At 38.5% G+C, this 3,282-nt stretch overlaps 1 protein-coding gene across 1 annotated transcript; it reads left to right on the plus strand.

Annotated features, from left to right (window-relative positions):
• Window positions 1-559: 559 nt before the first annotated feature.
• On the plus strand, window positions 560-2,966 carry LOC111893175 (uncharacterized). Its single transcript, XM_023889242.3, has 3 exons — window positions 560-714; window positions 915-2,362; window positions 2,499-2,966. The coding sequence occupies exons 2-3, from the start codon at window positions 1,008-1,010 to the stop codon at window positions 2,752-2,754; spliced, it is 1,611 nt and encodes a 536-aa protein (XP_023745010.1). The 5' UTR covers window positions 560-714; window positions 915-1,007; the 3' UTR covers window positions 2,755-2,966.
• Window positions 2,967-3,282: the final 316 nt, after the last annotated feature.

Here is a 3,282-nt window from a genome sequence, read left to right on the forward strand (position 1 = left end):
GACTTTGAGAGAGAGAGAGAATGAGAGAGTATTTTATTTTTCTTTTATTTTTAATTGTTGTAATAAAAGAAAAATGGAAAATTAAATAATAAGGGCAAAATCGTCTTTATAAAAAAGTACAAATAATATCGGACCAAACTCGCAACAAAATAAAAAGTTTAGATCTTTGTTGTTAGTTTAAATTTTTTTGGACCAAAACGAACCAGGACCATTCGTGCAGTTTTGTCTAAGAATTATAAGTCCCATTTGATATATAAATAAAAATAAAAATAATGAATAAATCAGTTTACACTTCTAAAAAAAAATAATATCACAATTTAATATTTACGTATATGTTTAGGCAACTAATTTGTCACGTGTGCTATATAAGAAAACAACACACAAGACTGTCAAGAGTAGCGCCAAAACGAAACAAAATAAAAAGTGTAGGGACTGAATTAAAAATACAAGACCTAGTGATACGGGACAAATTGTATTCCGTATTGATTTTCTGCCAGTCGTATTCGTATAAATACACAAAAACATACGATGTGATTGATTCAATGTACCCTAGATTTTTTTTTATGTGAGAAGGAATCCCTCGTGTTTAGAGAGATATATATATGACCTCACACCCCTCTCCTTCTTGCTAAGTGAAGTTACGTTCCGTCGTACCTCGCCGGAAAACATTCACTGTCGCCATAAACTACGGTGTTGCAGAAATAGTTGCTCTAGGTTTGTAATCTCGATGACCAATTTCGTTTATTGATGTCAATCTCTTGAATTACTATATTCCCATTGGTTTCTGTTTCCCGATCCAATTTTAATGCTCAAAAGTGTGTGTTTATGTGTGCATAATCATTATTTTCTTGAGATTTGTAGAAGATTATTGACTTTTTTTGCTGATGGTTTTGCTTGATGTTTACTTGTTTCAGGTGTGAAGGAAAGTTATCACTCGGTGGTTATTGGATCTATAAGCTTGCATCTTTGAATCTCTGTTCGCACTTTTCACTTTCTCTCTCTAGAAAATGAGGACGGATATGGTGAATAGGTGTTTGAGTTTATCACAACATTCGGTTCCACAATCACCTTCTTCTTCGTCTTCTCCTTCTTCTTCATTGCAAACTCTAGCCTCTGCAATCTCTTCACCGTCAGCAAAACGACGGTGTTTGACCCACCGCGCACTGGCTTACCGCTACGTTCACCGGTCGGCGATATTTGGGACGAAGCTGAAGAGATCCGACCCATCTAGAGAGCCGCAGCTTATCCAACGCGCCGTCTCCGCCAGCTTAGATGCAGAGTTTTCGGATGAAGAATTCTCAAAGAAAATTCGAGAACTAGCTCTCCAGTTTCAAGTTTCCGACGAATTTGGCAATAAAGAGAAGTATGACGGTTTAGCATTGGAATTGGAATTGGCATCGGAGAGCCAGAGCCCATTTGCTGGTTTGAAGATGGAAGTGCCTGACTGGCCAGGGGATATGATTCCGGCGAGTATTGAGCGAAAGGCGAACAGCGTTGAGTTGCCATTTTCATTACGAATTATCAAGAGGAAGAAACAATGGCAGGAGGGAATAAGAGACGCAGGTGAATCTGCCTATTGTTCAGTAAAAAAAGCTTTCTCTTCAATGGTGTTCATAATCCGAGAGCTTCAAAGCTACACACTTCAAATGAGAGAGCTTTTATACTACGAAGATTTACAGGGGATTCTTGTGAGAGTTCAGCAAGAAATGAACGCATCTTTCGTCTGGTTGTTCCAACAAGTCTTTTCCCAAACCCCTACTTTAATGGTGTACGTGATGATTCTTTTAGCCAATTACAGTGTATATTCAATGTCAAACAATATCGCACTCGCGGCGCCGCCACCTCCCGCCACCGTAGAGTCGATTACAGAACACCAAAGTGAAACAAAATTCGATTCTTCATCAGTCAAAACGTTTTCTGTAAATTCAGGTGGGAAAACCACCTCAATCGGCGGAAACAACGGCGGCGGTGGGAAATTCAGGGCAGTTGCTAGCGGGACAGACGGCGACGGGAGATTTGATGGATCTATAACTTCATCGTCATCAATCGTAAACCCGACAAGGACTAGCGAGGAGTCGGTTTCGGGTCAAGCGAGTAAGGATAATGAATGGGAGTCATGGAATTCGATTGTGGATGAAGCTGACAGAATGCAGGGTGTGATCGGAGACAACGGCGATCTGGATCATGAAACTATGAAAAGATTTGTTTCTCCGGTGACTGTGAAAATCGAGGAAGAAGATACAGAAGATCACTCCAAAACAGAGCTTCTTTATCAAACGGGTCTCTCACAAGAACCCGACAACCCGCTTCTTCTTGCGAATTACGCCCAGTTTCTGTACCTCGTTACACGAGATTACGATAGGTACAAAAAACCATTAATACTTGTCAAAATATCTCTTTCGTCTTCTTACATTTTCCCTTTTGGGCAAAAAAAAGTTTGTGATTTTCTACTTTGGCACAGTTGGTTAACTATTTTTACATTTTGGTCCATGTAACAGAGCTGAGGATTACTTCAAAAGAGCTTCAATGGTGGAACCTAAAGACGCAGAAGCACTTAACAAATACGCAAGCTTTTTATGGCAAGTTCGAAAAGACTTGTGGGCTGCTGAAGAGACTTATTTGGAAGCCATTTCTGCCGATCCTACAAACTCTTTTTATGCTGCAAATTATGCACATTTCTTATGGAGCACCGGTGGAGAAGACACTTGTTTCCCTCTTGACTCGCCGGGAAATATGTTCTCCGACGAAGTGTGAATTAACCACCGGCGTCGGAGACGTGGGTTTAACTTAGAAAGTTGGGACATGATAATAAACGAGATTTGAGCGGGAAGTGGTGGTGGATGGTTGAAAGGTGGAATATGATAATCTTGATTTTCCGGCGAAAGGTGGTTTGAAGTTGTCAAAAATTGTAATTAAGTTTTGTTGATATCAAATTATAAATGAACATGAATTTAGGTGAACGAAAAGTTGCATTATTCTCGTGCGTTAAAGACTTATAAAGTCGTTTATCAAAGGTCAAAAAGTTTTTTAATGAGGGAAATAATTCGAGTAAGTCTATATATTATTATTATTATCATTTGTATGCGTACTGCGTTTTAATTTAAAATTAAGACAAAAAAATTTGTAAAGTAATTTCAGGTTAAGATATTAAATCGAAGTTATAAAGTTTTGAAGTGTTTTTGAAGGACCAAATGAAGTCAAATCAAATTTCACGTGATCAAGCAAATAAAGTTTTTGCAATTTGCAAGCGACCCTTGAAAAGTAGTTTAATTTCTCCCTACC

Source organism: Lactuca sativa, chromosome 8 (genome assembly GCF_002870075.4).
Source record: "Lactuca sativa cultivar Salinas chromosome 8, Lsat_Salinas_v11, whole genome shotgun sequence".
Taxonomy (NCBI): domain Eukaryota; kingdom Viridiplantae; phylum Streptophyta; class Magnoliopsida; order Asterales; family Asteraceae; genus Lactuca; species Lactuca sativa.

Bases quoted from the DNA above. Each gene is read 5' to 3' on its own strand.
- LOC111893175 (XM_023889242.3), top strand. From the start codon at position 1,008: ATGAGGACGGATATGGTGAATAGGTGTTTGAGTTTATCACAACATTCG. The intron at 2,363-2,498 runs GTACAAAAAACC...TCCATGTAACAG, and splicing joins GTTACACGAGATTACGATAG to AGCTGAGGATTACTTCAAAA.